This window comes from Nematolebias whitei, chromosome 15 (assembly GCF_014905685.2).
Source record: "Nematolebias whitei isolate Nwh7 chromosome 15, NemWhi1, whole genome shotgun sequence".
NCBI classification, from domain to species: domain Eukaryota; kingdom Metazoa; phylum Chordata; class Actinopteri; order Cyprinodontiformes; family Rivulidae; genus Nematolebias; species Nematolebias whitei.
In genome coordinates, this window is record NC_056512.1 from 12,093,782 (window position 1) to 12,108,233 (window position 14,452).

Below are 14,452 nucleotides of genomic sequence, written 5' to 3' on the forward strand. Positions count from 1 at the left end.
GCTTGAGGTCTAGGCATGAAACTATGAGGGCTTGAAAATCAGGGACCATGGAAGGTGTAATAATTCAGCCCGGTGGAGAGGGAGAATGGAGTTTATAAAGGGTGCAGAGCAGGTGAACTAGATGAGCTGAACAGGTGAGTGTAATCAGGGCTGATGAGCTGAAAGTGCAGAGGGGGGTGTGGCTAATGACAGAAGAAAAAACAGCATGATGACAAAGAGGAGCAGAAGCTGCAGGCTGGGTCAGCTGGGCGGACGGAAGGAGGAAGCTGTTGGGCGCGGAATTCAAAACAATTTTTGACGGATTATCGGTATTTGACATTTTTTGGACTTTGGAACAGGCGGAAATTGGCATAAACTGGTATGTGAATGGTTCGGATGGAAAAACAGGTAGGAGACGAGGCAGACATGGATTTTCAGGGGTGGACACCGGTAGGTAGAGGGAGAGGACGCGGAAGAAATAAAATGGAGGAAGGGACAAATGACAGCCAGAGTAATAAAAGGGAGTTGGAAGGGAGCAGCTCTGATGAAGAAAGGGTAGTAAGAAGAAAAGTAGTGAGGGATGAATTTAAAATAATATTAAAACTAAAAAATGAGGAAGGGCAGGGTAACATAAGCCCCATTTTGATATCAAAAGAAATAAAAAGGAAGATTGGGGATGTAGAAATGGTGAAGGTGTTAAGAGATGGAAATTTATTAGTGTCATGTAAAACTGAAGAACAAAAAAATAAGGCTTTGCACGTCGAGAACATCTGTAAAAGAATGTTCATGGAAAGAAAGATAATAGGAGAAAACAAAACAGTTCGCAGAGTTATTTACGGGATCCCAGTGGATGAAGATTTAGATAAAATAAAAAGGAACACTGTTGGTGCACAAGTAAACAACCTGAAGAGACTGTCAAGAACTGTTAATGGGGAAAGAGTAGGAAGTTTATCAATTATGATTGAGTTTGATGAGACAACCTTACCAGCAAACATAAAAATAGGTTATTTAAATTTTCAAGTTAGACCTTACATCCCACCACCACTCCGCTGCTACAAGTGCCAGAGATATGGACACATTGCAGCAGCGTGCAAAGGTAAACAGAGGTGTCCAAAGTGTGGAGAAGACCATAGGATAGAAGAATGTAAAGAAGAAAAGGAGAAGTGTTGCAACTGTGGAGGACAACATAGAGTTACATATGGAGGGTGTGAAGTGAGGAAAACGGCAAAAGAAATCCAACAGGTGAAAATAAATAAAAACACCACATATGCAGAGGCAGTCAAAAGTGTCAAAGAACAAAAGACAAGAGCAACAGGACAAACAGAGAACCAGAACCCACAACAAAGTACCAGTAAACAGCAAACAGAGGAAAACATCACAATGCCAGTTGAAAACCTAATATTATTCATAGCATATGTCATAAACTGCACTGACCAGGCCAAACATAAAACAGAGAAAATTAAAATAATTGTGAGAGGAGCTGAAAAATTTTTGGTGTTCAAAGAGGGATCTTGGGAAAACATTAACAAAAGGTTGGAAGCTGATGGAAGACCAGGAACACCAGGTGACAATATATGATTATATTACAATGGAATGCTAGAAGTTTAATTGCTAATGGACAGGAACTTAAAGGTTATATTAACGAACTTCAAGAGAAACCAGACGTTATTTGTGTACAGGAGACGTGGTTAAAACCAACAATAGATTTTATTATTAAAGGATATGATAGTATAAGAAGGGATCGACAAGAAGGAAGTGGAGGAGGGTGTATAATATTTATAAAACAAGGCAGGCAATATCAAATAATAGGGAAAGGTAAAGAATTGGAATATATAGTAATAGAAATTTGGGGAAAAGAAGGAAATTGTAAAATATTAAATTTTTATAATCCATGTAAAACATTGTCACTGGAGTTGATGGAAGAGGTGATGGAACATCTGGAAGGGAGAGTAATATGGTGTGGGGACTTTAATGCTAATAGCACAGTATGGGGTAAATGTAACGATAAAAATGGACAGATTATCGAAGAAATAATGGAAAACAAAAATTTAGTATGTATTAATGATGGAAGAGGAACAAGACTAAATGTAAGAACAGGAGCAGAGTCAGTCATAGATTTAACAGTTGTATCAAACTCACTGGCTGGTGTCTGTGAGTGGGACATTGATAAAAACACAACTATAGGCAGCGATCATTATCCCATTACAATAAGAGCAGGTCTAACAATAAATAACAAGAATATAAAAATAAACAAAAAATGGAATTTTAATAAGGCAGACTGGGTTAAATTTAGCTATTTGAGTCAAATTAGTCTAGAAAAAGTCAACATGACAATGGATATAAATAATATAAATACATATATAAATAAGGTAATACTAGAAGCTGCAGAAAATTCAATAAAGAAAGGAGGAAGACAGAAGGACAAGAGAATTGTACCCTGGTGGACAAGTGAATGTAGTGAAATAATAAAGTTAAGAAATAAAGCATTTAAAGTACTTAAAAGGAATCCAATTTATCAGAATCTAATTGATTATAAAAGAAAACAAGCTATGGTAAGGAGAATAATTAAGAACACAAAGAGAGAATATTGGAGAAAATTCTGTAACACAGTGGGAAAAGAAACAAAAATTGAAAAAATTTGGAAAATAATTAAAAGAATGAATGGTATTAAAAAAGAATATGAATATCCAGTATTAAAAATAAGTAACAAAACTATTACAAAAGATGACGAGAAAGCTGAAATATTAGCAGAAACATTTAGTAAAATTCATAGTTCTAGTAACATGAGTGAAGAAGGAAGGAAAGGTCAGGAAGCCACAAAACTAAAATACAAAGATTTACAACAAAATACTGAAGAAACAAATAATTTATTGAATGAACCGTTTACTAAAACAGAACTGAACTATGCACTAAGGAAAACAAAGAATACAGCACCTGGTAAAGATAACATTTGGTACACAATGATAGAACATCTAAGTGAAATATCAAAAGATACACTATTAGAATTTTACAATAAAATCTGGGAGGAAGGGGAGCTGCCAGAGAGCTGGAAGGAGGCGATCATAGTTCCAATAGCCAAACCAAGAAAAGACAATACAAACCCAGAAAATTATAGACCCATTGCTTTAACATCAAATATGTGTAAAATAATGGAAAAAATGATTAATAATAGATTAACTTATTATTTAAATATCAAAGGGTATATATCTAAATATCAGAGTGGGTTTAGAAAAGGGAGGAATACTAATGACCCAACAATTTGCTTAGAGCATGAAGTCAGAAAAGCACAAATCAACAAAGAACGTGTAGTTGCTGTATTTTTTGATCTAGAGAAGGCATATGATATGATGTGGGTAGAAGGGTTATTAATTAAATTATGTCAAATGGGGATCAATGGAAATATGTTTAACTGGGTTCAAAACTTTTTATCAGACAGAACAATAGAAGTGAGAACTGGGCAAGAACTATCAAGAAAATTTACAGTAGAAAATGGGACGCCACAAGGAAGCATATTAAGTCCGTTATTGTTTTCCATAATGATAAATGATATATTTACAGACATTGAGAAAGAAATGGGATGTTCATTATTTGCGGACAATGGAGCCATATGGAAAAGAGGTAGAAATACAGAATTTGTTATTAAAAAAATACAAGATATGATAATTAGAATAGAAAAATGGGCATTTCAATGGGGATTTAAGTTCTCAATAGAAAAAACAAAAGTTATGGTGTTTACACAGAAAAGAATAAGAGAGGAAATAAAATTAAAATTATATAATCAAGAATTAGAACAAGTAAAAAGTGTAAAGTTTTTAGGAGTATGGTTTGATGAAAAAATAATATGGAAGATACATATACAGAAAATTATCGATAAATGTAAAAAAATATTAAACATCATGAGATGTTTGGCTGGCAGTGACTGGGGAGCAGATAGAGGAGCTTTAAAACAAATATACACCGGATTAATCAGATCAAACATTGATTATGGAAGCATCATTTATGGATCAGCAGCAAAAACTCATCTGGAAAAATTAGATACAATACAACATCAGGCGTTAAGAATCTGCACAGGAGCATTCAAAACTACACCAACAACAGCGCTAGAAGTAGAAATGGGAGAGATGCCTTTAGATCTAAGAAGAACACAACTAGCAATAAATTACTGGATAAACTTACAAAGCAATAACCCGGATCATCCAACACTCGATACACTAAGCCCATGCTGGGAAAAAGAGAAAAAACAAACAAGAAGTTTTGGATGGATCATAAGAAAGAAAACAGAAGAAGTTCAAATACATCATTTAGAAATAAGTCCACATTTACCACTATCAGTTTTACCACCCTGGATTTTACCAACAGCAACAGTAGACATGACACTATTGGAAAGGAAAAAGGACAGGACATACATCATAGATTCACACACAGTACAGACTTATATAAACAATTATTACCAGTACATTCAAATATATACAGATGCATCAAAAACAAATGAAAAAATAGGAATAGCTTTTATAGTACCGGAATTTCAAATAAAAATAGGAAAACGAATCACCAACGACTTATCCGTATATACAGGAGAGATGTTAGCAGTTTTATTGGCAGTGCAGTGGGTGGAGGAAGTAAAACCATTAAAAACAATAATCTGTTCGGATTCAAGTTCCACACTACTCAGTTTAAAGCACAATCATACAGACAGTAGGCCAGACATTTTATTAGAAATATACCACACATTATTCAGAACACAAAGGATGGGTTTAACAGTGACATTTTTATGGGTACCAGCGCACATTGGGATTGAAGGAAACGAGATGGCAGATAAGATGGCAAAGAAGGCAACTCAGAATCACATTGACTTTACAGTAAATATAAGCAAATCAGAGGTAAAAAGTATCATCAAACAAAAACTGAAGAAAGAATGGCAGAAAAGATGGGATGAAGAAAAAAAAGGAAGATGGTTTTATAGGATCAAAAAGACAGTAGGAGAAACAAGAACTGGAAGAAGGAGCAGAAAGGAAGAAAGATTAATAACAAGATTGAGATTTGGACATACGGGACTGAATTATTCATTATTTCAAATAAAGAAACACAATACAGGAAAATGTGAGCACTGTGGACAAGATGAAACTATTCAACATGTGATACTGGAATGTCAGAAATATGCAGCAGAACGAAGGTTTATGAAGAGACAGTTTGAAAAGATAAAAGAAAAACTTAATATAATAGATGCACTACAACACAACTTGGAGAGCAAACATATACAAATTATAATTAGATATTTTAAGAAAACAAAGTTGATTAATAGAATTTGAGATATATATAGTTTACTCACACATACACATAGAATTAGCCCATGATGAACCACACTCCATACCAGTGGTGGCGGTAATGCACACCTACAGTTTTTTGCCAACCGCCATTAAACTCATCAAGAAGAAGAAGAAGAGGAGCAGAAACATGACATGATGGGGCTGTGAGTGTGAGACAGGGGCTGATGGGGGGTCAGCGGGTGCCGCTGATCGTGACAGGAGGGGACATTTAGTGGATTGAGTATTCTCATCAAGTGGAACGACAACGCCGACTGAACTAATATTTCATGGTAAATGTGGAGGGATCCAAATATATATATATATATATATATATATATATATATATATATATATATATATATATATGTTTTTTTTTATGTGTGTGTGTGTGTGTGTGTGTGTGTGTGTGTGTGTGTGTGTGTGTGTGTGTGTGTGTGTGTGTGTGTGCGTGTGTGTGTGTGTGCCACAGTTTTATATATATTCTGCATGTGCTTTAAAACTATAACTAGTAAAATTGTATTGCTTTTTTTTCATATACCTGGGGTTTGAACCTAAATGGGATGTTTATCCCTGTTTTTTTTTTTATTTTTAGAGAGACTGAGGCCACTCTCAGGACAACTCCCTGGAGTTTTATCTCATCGTGTTGTGCTGCTTTTCCAGAAACACATGAATACTAACAAGTCATTGAATATCTGTTCTCCTGACCATTTTATGAACCACCATCTGGTTGTGGTGCAACAGCTGATGTGCTGCTGAGCTGACTCCATCAGAGTAACAAATCCAGCAAAAGCACGATTTGTCCACGGTGAAATAAAACAGGCAGCTCGAACAACACAATTTATTCATTGTCAGACAGATGGCTGAAAATGAATGAAGACTAAATGAAAAAATAAACTAATTCATAAGTAGAATTGATAAAAGTTATTTTCAAAATGTTTTTCACCACATTTTATTCTCTGTCATTTCCACCGTTGAACTCGATGTTACTGTTTGTTCTTTGCAAAAAACTGCCATAAAATGCCAGTGCTAACAAGCTAGCCAGATTGCTCATATACATCATTACTGCTGTGGACACAGAGAGCTAGCAATCACAGCAGGATGTGATGAGGGTTCATTTTCAACCACCACATCCTGGAGGACTCCAGCTGAGCTCAGCCTTCTCTCCTGGCAGTGAAGTCCTAACCAATGAGAAAGCACCTTCAAAACATGTTTTTGTCTGGAAACGTAAATTCAAAAGAATCTTAATGGATAATTATATTTTTGAGAAATAAAAAGTTTCTTGCTCAACTGCAAAGTCATTGAAAGTAAAGAAATTAGGGAAAAAAAACCTACACTGAAAATATATATTTTATATAAAATAAGTAGAAAATATGGACTTGCAACCTGTCCAGGGTGTACCCCGCCCCTCGCACAGTGATTGCTGGACATGGGCACCGGCGACCCCGTGAAAATGGAAGAAGCGGGTAAAAGATAATGGATGGATGATGGATAGATGGATGGATGGATGGATGGATGGATAAGTAGAAAATAATATAAAAACAATTGCTGGGTGTACATCTGATGAGCTTATTTAACACAGCTAAGCAGCTTTAGCAAACAAAAATATCTATATAGTTTTTCTAGATATTGTGGTAAAACTGCAAGCTCTATTCTAAAAACTTTACATTAACTATTGGATTCAACTGTGTCAGTCAGCAAAATATCTCATGAACCAGCTAATACATTTTAATGAAACGTTCAGAAATTCATTATTGGGTGTACATCTACAATTCTGTAATTTTAAGGATCAACTAAATTCAAGATGGCTGCCACAGCCAACTGATCCTATAAAAAATGTAAATGGCTTTACATTAATTAAGGCCTCCCTTAACATGGTTTCATCCTGAGGCTCAGGTGTCATGGCGAGCTATGGAGGAACAGACGCTAGCTTCTTTCGCTAACATTTTGCATTCTAATATTTCAGTACATCGATGCCGTGTAAGATTTGGTCCTATAATTTCGTATTTGCTATTTATATGGAGAAAGGTGGAGAAAGTAGTTGGTTGCTCTTCTGGATTTGGTCCACATTTTCCAATATTTAATAATGAAAAACTGTTGATTGGCGGTCTTCCTATTCGTTTTCCTACATGGGAAAGAAAAAATATTCACACGCTTGGTGACATCTGTGGGCGGCTGTGGCTGAGTGGTTAGAGCAGTCGTCCTCCAATGCGAGAGTTGGGGGTTCGAATCCACCAGCAGTCACATGTCGAAGTGTCCCTGGGCAAGACACTGAACCCCTCATAGCCTCTGATGTGTGTCCCATCAGTGTTTGAATGTGAACTAAAGCTCTGATTAGTCTCTTTAGAATGATTTGTTCAATTAGCTTTGTAGAGATCTAGTAGTGTTGTATGAATGGGTAAATGAGGACACAGATTGTAGGGTAAAGCGCTTTGAGTGTCTTGAAATAAGATAGAAAGGCGCTATACAAGTATAGTCCATTTACCATTTACATCTATGGGGAGGATGGGTTACTTACTTTTCAGGATATATGTAATAAGTTTGACATACCAGTCACCTCCCTTTAATTTGCAATTAAGATCATCTTTAAAAGATAGTGGTGTCCCCATGCAGGACCCTCTAACAATACATCCACTTCACAAACTGTTATATTTGGCTAAATGTACAACTGGTTTTGTTTCCAGACTTTATCAGTTATTGCTACAACACACATACAGACCTCTGGCATTAGATTCGATATGGAGGAGAAACATTCCAGACTTAGAACCATCATTTTATTGGGATGAACTGTGGGCTAATGTGAGCCTGGCATCTAGAAATCCTGATCATCAACAAATACATTACAATTTTATACATAGGGTATATTTAACTCCTGGAAAACTCCATTTGATGAAGGTTATTAGCGATCCTATCCTACTCTCTGCTCCTCCAGAGATAATGGAAGTTTCTTTCATATGTTTTGGGAATGTACACCAGTGTCTAAATTTTGGAAGATGGTTACTTTTAATTTATCTAAGATATTTAAGATTAAATTGCTTTGCTCACCTGTTATTTTGAACGATCTGTCAAAACTGGAACTGACACTGGATGTGAGAAGAGCATTGCTGGCAGGTCTTACGGCTGCGAAAAAAACTAGTTGCAAAATGTTGGAAACCCCCACATTCACTTTCTTTCCAAGCATGGATTATGACTTATTTGGACATTGTTTATCTGGAACTGTCAATAGCCAGAGTTCACGGAGCCAAAGAATCGTCAGTGAACACATGGAGTTCGCTTCTAGCGATTCTCCGTGCATATCAGGTGTAATATATAAAGGAGTATTGAATCGCTTGGATCCAGGGAGTGGGTGGGTCTTATTTTGGGTTTTGATTCTATGTTTTCTTCTTTTTTTTTTGTTGTGTTTTTTTTTTTTATTAATGTATTATTATATAAGCTTATGTACAGGTATGTGAATTCGGGTTTAAGACTTTTTTTTTAACCTCCTTTTTTTTAACCTCCTTTTTTTTTGTACGGTACAAATGGTTACCTGTATTTCACACTGAAAAAGAAAATAAAAATTTGATCACAAAAAAAAAAAAGTAAATGGCTGTAGCGCTGTCAATTTTACAGATATCTTGATCAAATTAAATGTGGTTGTAGCTGTGAGTCATCCTCAGTACACATTTCAAACTCTCACAAATCTTACAAGACCTTGCAATATTGCACAGAATTGTACAAAACATAATTTATAAGCTTTGACCGAAACAGCTACAACTCCATCCCCTCCCTTCTTAAAATGATCTTAGCTTGAAACTGTAACATTTAAGACAACAAAGTCCATGCTCAATAATCCAGGTATACAATCCAACATTTTTCAGTCAGGTCATCTGGACAGTTTCTTTTTTTGGTGCTGAAACGTAACATTTAAGGATTTAACTTACATTCCATGTCTACAGTTACTAATATTGACTCTGTGACCCAGTGGAATCTGGTATTTCTTTCTTAGGGTCATGACTGCTGCCCCTACCAGTTCACCTATAAGGGTCCTGGAGCTCTGGAGTTTGCCAAGAAGCTGGATATTCCCAAGCAAACGTCCAAGAGCAGCATGTCAGCGATGCAGCACTTCCGCAACCTGGACAAAAAGGCCACAGAGGAGGACAACAACGAGATGGACACCCTTCATCAGAACAGCATCACGTAAGATGCACTTCCTCTCTCTGCTTTATGATGCTCTAACTGGAAAAAATGACTAAATCATCTCTAATCATTCATCCTACATCATTTGTTGTCCTCACTCTGCAGCTAACAATCACATGAAAACAAAGGTTTAAAAAGAAACGTGAAACGCTAACTTAGTTTAGAAATCCCAACATTAAAAGGAAAATCGTTGTGTGAATCTTTGTAATGCAGTAACTGTTAAGTGTAAAAGCTAAATGTTATTTACTATAAACTTTTACAGATAGTTTTATTATTGTTGTTGTTATAAGCATTGCTGCTATGCTCTACAGGCAGCTGTGTGTTGTGTCAGGGGGAAAAGCCAAAGTGGAAATGTTCAGTAGTGTTGGTCTGGATGGAGCCATGGTGATCTGGACCTTTAAGGTACTCATGTCAGATTACGTTTCAAATTGTGGGCTGGTTGATTTGTACTTTTTACCATTTCATGCCTCCACCTTGTACTTAATGGTTGTTGGTTTATACTCATGTCTATCATTATGTATTTGTGTATTTCTGTAAGAGTGTTGCTGTAGCTCTGTCTTTCAGTACCACAGTCTTGTGGCTTGAGGCTTTGGGTTTGAGTCCAGGTTGCGTCAGGAAGGGCATTTGGCATAAAACAACTAATAAATCTTCTATGGGGAGTTCACTCGCTGAGGCAATCCCTGAAAAAGGGAGAAGTAGGGGAAAAAAGTAAAAACTTGTATGTTACTGTAGCTTTGTGGGTGTGAGTAAAGGAAACCATTTATGTTAAATGATAAAAACACTACTTCAACCCCCCCACCTCCAACCTGACTTTAGAGCAGTGCTTCTCAATTATTTTCTTTTACGCACCCCCCCCCCAAGAAGATGTAAACATTTTGTGCGCCCCCCCCCCAACTCTCGGCGGTGACTGTAAATAGTATCATTTGTCTATAAATTTGTCTGTAAATAGTATCATTTGTCTATAAAATTGTTATGAGTACACCTCTGCATAACATTGTGTCCTTATTAACATTAAAGAAAAAAAAGAATATAGATCAACTTACAACAAAGAATAACTTTATTAACATTGTTTTTTAGTCTGTAACAGAAACAAAATAAAGTGCATCAATTTGCCTGAAAAAAAACTTAAATCCTTTATTTTTCAACTGTAAACATTTTTTACCATTTGATACTGAAAAATAAAATATAATCAATAAATAATAATAAATTCAAATTGATCAGCAACATTTTAACTCAGGAGTGTTGTATAAAACACTTTGACCTAAAAAAACAATAATGAATAAAACAATTTGTCCATCCATCCATCCATAATCTTTTACCCGCTTCTTCCATTTTGGGTCACGGGAGTCACCGGTGCCCATGTCCAGCAATCACAGTGCGAGGGGCGGGGGACACCCTGGACACGTCTCCAGTCCATCACAGGGCCACATAGAGACAAATGGGACAAACAACCATTCACTCTCTCACTCACACCTAGGGACAATTTAGAGTTACCAATCAGTTTAACATGCATGTTTTTGGTCTGTGGGAGGAAACCGGAGTACCCGGAGAAAACCCGTGCATGCACAGAGAGAACATGCAAACTCCACCCAGGAAGCCCCCCGGACCGGGATTTGAACCGGGGACCTGCTCGCTGAGAGGCGGCAGCTCTACCAGTTGTGCCACCGTGCTGCCCATAACCATTCATTAAAGACAAATAAAGCAGATCCAAAATGTGGACATCAATTAAAGGAAATACCTCTTTGAACAGCCTAGTTGGGATGGGATCTAGCAGACATGTGGATGGTTTGGATAAAGCTATTATTTTTACAATTCAGAGAGCTCAACAGAACAAAAACAGTCCAAACATAAATCAGGTTCTAGTGACATTTTTTAAGTTTTCTCATCTGACAGGGAACCAGAGACGATAGTTGGAAGAATGGTTTGAATTTTCTCTCTAATTGAAATAATATTATTTATAAAGAATCTCATGAAGTCATCACTGCTTATAGTTGTAGGGATATATGAATCAGCAGAGATAGGGCTTTTTATTAATTTAGCTATAGTACTGAACAGAAACCTAGGGTTATCTTCAACATAACATAGTGTTCATTCAGACTGTGCTATTTGTTAACCCAACAAGAGCCTGTGGTTTATTGTTTTTCAGGCGTATAAAACAACTAAACAGTGGCCAACTTTTGTTTTATAAGACAAAAAAGCAATAAACAACAGGCTATTGTTTGCCTAGCAGTTGGCCTGGCCTAGAAGAGGACTTCTGACATTTTCTTCATCTTTTAACTGACTGATGTCATGACTGATAAAGTCCTAACTACTGATAATAGCCAGTATACTACTTAAAAATGCCCTGAATATCCCTTTAAGTCAGTTTAACAGCTTTCCAGTGACTGTAGTGAAACTTCAGGTTATTAAAAACTAAACTGATCTCATCTGTTTTGCTCTCTCAGATCGTTTTGACGTTTGTTCTCTTGTTCTGCAGGTTTGAGTTCACATGGGACGTCGATTCTGGATGTTTGACCGAAACAAACCTACTGTGTTGTATAACCCGATCGTTTGGTAGTTTTATTGGTTTCCCTTGTTGTTGTTGTTATTCTTGAAAAAAAAAAACACCATCAGCAAAAATAAACCTGATTTTATAAAAATAAATACCAGTTAATGGATTTTTGATCTGAATTTTTCACATTTTCCTGCTGAATATTTGGAACACAGTAGAAGACAGTAAGTAAAGACAGCAGCAGAGTGAGGAAATGTGGTCAGTTTGTCCTCCAGCAGTCGAAGCCTATAGCAGCCTAACTAAGGGATAGCTCAGGAAACCCAAACCAACCCTAACTATAGGATTTATCAAAAAGGAAAGACTTAAGCCCAGACTTAAAACTGGATAATGTGTCAGCCTCACAGACAGAAACTGGAAGTTGGTTCCACAAGAGAGGAGCCTGATAACTGAAAGATCTGCCTCCCATTCTGATTTTGGAAACTCTAGGAACCACAAGTAAACCTGCAGGCTGACAGCAAAGTTCTCTGTTAGAAAAATATGGAACAATAAGATCAGTAATATAAGATGGAGCTAGGTTGTTGAGGGCTTTGTATGTTAGAAATAAGATTTTGAATTCAATACTTAATTTGACAGGGAGCCAGTGGAGAGAAGCTAAAACTGTATCTCTCCTATCAACTCTCATTAAAACTCTGGCAGCAGCATTTTGGACCAACTGAAGACTTTTTTTTTGTCATGTCTGCATGTTTTGTGATGTCTTTGTCTACTTATGATTATTTTATGTTGCTTTCTGAGTCTGTGCTCTATAAATAAAGTTGACTTATTTTTCCTGTTTTCATTTTCCCCAGTGTTTCGGTCCTAATTTAGTCAGCTCCAGTTCCTGCCTTTCTCACCTGTTCCTCATTGTCTTTCCCCAGGTGTTTGTCATTGTGTCTCTTTAGTGTCCCTTTAAGTTCAGCATCTCTGTGTTTCCACGTTATCCATAGATTGTGCTTCTCACAGCCTGTCACGTTCTGTTCTTCGTGTTATTCAATGGACTCAATTACTGCCAGCTTCAAACTACTTCATCAGTTCAATACTGGTTGCCTAGATTTAGCTAAGCTATCAGGTTTTTTTTATCATTTTGGCACTAATAAAAACAATTCTGAAGCTCAATATTTGGCTATTAGAGCTGCAATTTTTGTCCTGAGTCCCCAGTCTGACCCAACCTGAAATTCGGGCCGGGTTGGGCCAAAATAATGTGCTTGATGGGCGGGCCAGGTCAGTCTCTGGCTTTTGATGCGGTTTTACAAATCATGCAGCACAAAGAAAACTAAATAAGAATACATGATATAAAATTGTGTTAATCTACTTGTTGAGGAGGAGGCAGTAAGTTTGTATGTTGAGGATGATAAAGAAATAAAATAAAGGCAGAAGTTAATCAGACTGTGAAAAGAGAGAGTAGCACTGGGGCGTTGAGCAACAACTGTGCACGTGGCCCCACCCGCCCTTTGCTCTCATCACACATCTGAGGATTTGCAATTGATGCACAACAAGAGACATAATGGAGCTGGAAAGTATTAAACAAAAGCTAAAGATGGGAGATTTCACTCTACAAAGCCAGCACAGTGAAACCTGCTGATGTGTGTCAGATCAGGTGCACGCTCAGGTCCGACCGGCCGGTTGAAAGAGGTAAAAAATAGTCTTGAGCTTCAGATGGACAACAGGACCATCGGCTGCGCAGGTCTTCTGATCGGCAAGATGGATCACCAGCCAATCGTGTCCAGCTCCTCACCCTGCTGTCATCTGCAGTGAAGGAAGTATCTGAAGGTACAAAAACTGAAGGGAGCAGTACGTTCAATTAAAATAGCCTTGTTCTATAACTGATTTACTTACAAAAGCAATAAAAGCTTGAGTTAAACAAAAGTCTGTTTTTTGTTTTGTTTTGGGGGTTTTTCGGGTCCGGGCCTGTAGTTCCAGTTAATTGGTTGGGTCGGGTCGGCTCAGACAAAATGCCTACGGGCTCGGGCTGAATTTTTTAGGCCCGAATGCAACTCTACTGGAGATTATGGTCAGATGCTATATAATCATAGACAAAGCCAGGATTCTTAGCAATAACCTTGAATTCTGAGATTGTTTTCAGGAGAATTTTTGTAAGAAATGTTTTTAAGACTTTGAAGTGATGTACAGGTCCTTCTCAAAAAATTAGCATATTGTGATAAAGGTCATTATTTTCCATAATGTAATGATAAAAATGAAACTTTCATATATTTCAGATTCATTGTACACCAACTGAAATATTTTAGGTCTTTAATTGTTTTAATACTGATGATTATGGCATACAGCTCATGAAAACCCAAAATGCCTGTCCCAAAAAATTAGCATATTTCATCCCACCAATGACAGACAAGTGTTTTTAATACAAAAAACACCAACCTTCAAATAATCATGTTCAGTTATGCACTAAAATACTTGGTCGGGAATCCTTTTGCATGAATGACTGCTTCAATGCTGCGTGGCATGGAGG

At 36.9% G+C, this 14,452-nt stretch overlaps 1 protein-coding gene across 1 annotated transcript in view; it reads left to right on the plus strand.

The window, feature by feature from the left end:
- Positions 1-12,219, plus strand: part of zgc:86896 (uncharacterized protein LOC415190 homolog) — a 49,209-nt gene extending 36,990 nt beyond the window's left edge. Inside the window, exons 8-10 of the mRNA XM_037688804.1 lie at positions 9,268-9,458; positions 9,770-9,860; positions 11,935-12,219. Coding sequence (XP_037544732.1) covers positions 9,268-9,458; positions 9,770-9,860; positions 11,935-11,940 — 288 coding nt within the window. The 3' untranslated portion in view covers positions 11,941-12,219. The remainder of the gene's footprint in view (positions 1-9,267; positions 9,459-9,769; positions 9,861-11,934) is intronic.
- Positions 12,220-14,452: the final 2,233 nt, after the last annotated feature.